The sequence below is a fragment of the Otolemur garnettii genome, unplaced genomic scaffold (genome assembly GCF_000181295.1).
Source record: "Otolemur garnettii isolate 467f Iridium unplaced genomic scaffold, OtoGar3 scaffold00047, whole genome shotgun sequence".
Classification (NCBI taxonomy): domain Eukaryota; kingdom Metazoa; phylum Chordata; class Mammalia; order Primates; family Galagidae; genus Otolemur; species Otolemur garnettii.
In genome coordinates this window covers 13,130,749-13,132,903 of record NW_003852442.1, presented here as the reverse complement: position 1 = coordinate 13,132,903, position 2,155 = coordinate 13,130,749, and the positions used below count along the sequence as shown (strand labels likewise).

General features: G+C 43.5%; 1 protein-coding gene across 1 annotated transcript in view; it reads right to left on the bottom strand.

Moving 5' to 3' along the window:
• Positions 1-770: 770 nt before the first annotated feature.
• The window catches only part of NQO1 (NAD(P)H quinone dehydrogenase 1), a 10,713-nt gene continuing 9,328 nt past the window's right edge, over positions 771-2,155 (bottom strand). The window contains exons 4-5 of the mRNA XM_003791445.3: positions 1,815-1,928; positions 771-977 (exon numbers count right to left, since the gene is read on the bottom strand). Of these exons, the coding sequence (XP_003791493.1) occupies positions 858-977; positions 1,815-1,928 (234 nt within the window). The 3' untranslated portion in view covers positions 771-857. The remainder of the gene's footprint in view (positions 978-1,814; positions 1,929-2,155) is intronic.

Here is a 2,155-nt window from a genome sequence, read left to right as displayed (position 1 = left end):
ACAGAGGTAAGTCACAGATCCAATCCTATGCAGTTTGTACCGCAAAGAACAGAATATGCTCTGGGCTTCCCTGTAAAACACTCCAATAAGGAAGCCTAAGGTTCCTTGCAGAAACAGCTTATCGCTATATTCTTTCACCTTCTGCCCTCTCTACTTAGCTGTTACCTATATTAGCCTATTTACCTGTGCTCTTCTTTAAATGAATTAAATCTTGAAACGGTGCCAATCAGAATCCTCTGCCAAGAATGCATAATATTCTATTGTGTTAGGGAGAATTTCAGCTTCTTGGCAGCTGACTCTTGCCAAGGCATGGATATGAGCATTTCTTTATCTGCTCTGCAGATAACTACATGAGCTTGATACATGATTCTTATAGGCAGCTACTTCATTTGATCTTCTCTCCAACCTCCTTCCTTAAAAGACATTCTCTTGAGAGTCCAGTGACCACCAAAAACCACATCTCAGGCTGCAGTTATATTCATCTGTAAACTGGCTGGACTAAATAATTTTTAAATTGCCTTAGGCTCTAATAGTCTGTGAGACTGAAGAAGCAACTTGGAGAAGGACAAGAAAATTGGAGAGGAGATGTGAATCATCAGGAGAGAACCAAGACCTGTGGCTGTACACATGGAGGGTCACCCACATTAGTGCTTGGTTAAAGAGAATGGTAATTGAAAACATGCACACATGGGTGTAATTCTGTAAGCACAGATGCCTGGTAAGACAGGCGAATTCCTAAAGGAAGCCTGTGGTTCTGAGTCACTGTGCTTTCATCTAAATGGCTCAGATCTGTTTTTAACATTGTCTTCAGATTTTGGACCCCACAGAAAGCTCCACTAGTGAATTCCCCCAAAGCTTCAGGGAAAATGAGGTACCTGAATTGGCCAGAGAATGATATTCATGTCCCCATGGACACCCTGAAGAGAGTACATGGAGCCGCTGCCACCAGTGGTGATAGAAAGCACGGTCTTCTTATTCTGTGAAAGAAAAGAGAAAAAACAATATCCCCTTGGTGACAAGAAGGTAACGAAACAACCCTGGGGAAAAGAATACATGAGTCCATCCTATTTGCTGTTTATATTACTTCATACCTGGGCTCCTCTGAGCCACGCAGTATGATTCTGCAGAATTACCAGCCTAGATGGTGCACAGACAGGTAGCCTCGTGCACCTGAGGATTCTGTACTTCTGCAGGTGGCCAGTCAGGGCAAGGCTGTCAGCATATCCAAAATCAGTGTTGGCTGCCAGCTGCCCAGGTGGAGTAATTTGTTGTTTTAATCTGTCTCCCCATGGGTTTAGGCATAGAATAGGATAAGACCTTTAGAGAATCTCAAAGTGTTTCTTGTGCAGTATTTGGGTTTCCCAAAAATAAAGGCAGACTTTATTATTTATTTATTGACCGATTTTTTCAGTTTTTGGCCGGGGCTGGGTTTGAACCCACCACCTCCAGTATAATGGGGCAGTGCCCTACTCCTTTGAGCCAGAGGTGCCACCCCCTAAAGGCAGACTTTATTTTTATATGGAAAGTTTCAGACATACATAAAAAAGAGAAAATACTATAACCATGCACCTGTCACCCAGCTTCACCTCTCAGTATTTTGCCATTCTAGTATTATCTAATGCCACGCTCTGACCTCTTTTTTTTTTTTTTTCAGTAATATTTTAAAACAATCTCAAACATCATGTAAAACTTTGTCATACATCTCTCCCAAAGGCTCTGGACCCTGAGCTTAGTATCTAATTGTGCTCAAAACTCTGCCCCAGGAAAGACTGTACCCAGAAGCCAACTGTTAGGACTCAAAGCCATTCACCTACCCGGAAAGGTCCCTTGTCATACATGGCAGCATACGTGTATGCAAACTCTCCTATCAGCACTCGCTCAAACCAGCCTTTCAGAATGGCAGGGACTCCAAACCACTGCAGTGGGAACTGTGCAACAGAAGACATCAAAGTCAGATCAGGTTCACCTCCAGCCCAGAAGGCAGCTCCAGGTGCTCAGCTGCTGCCTACTGTGGGGGAACCTTGATCCAGTCCTTTGTCATTTCTTCTGGAGGGTACTGGCCACATACACATTTAAGAAAAGAGAAGATTATTACCCTTGGTCAGCCAAGTTGACACTCCTGTTTCTGCCTAAAAATACACATATTGGGTGGGTC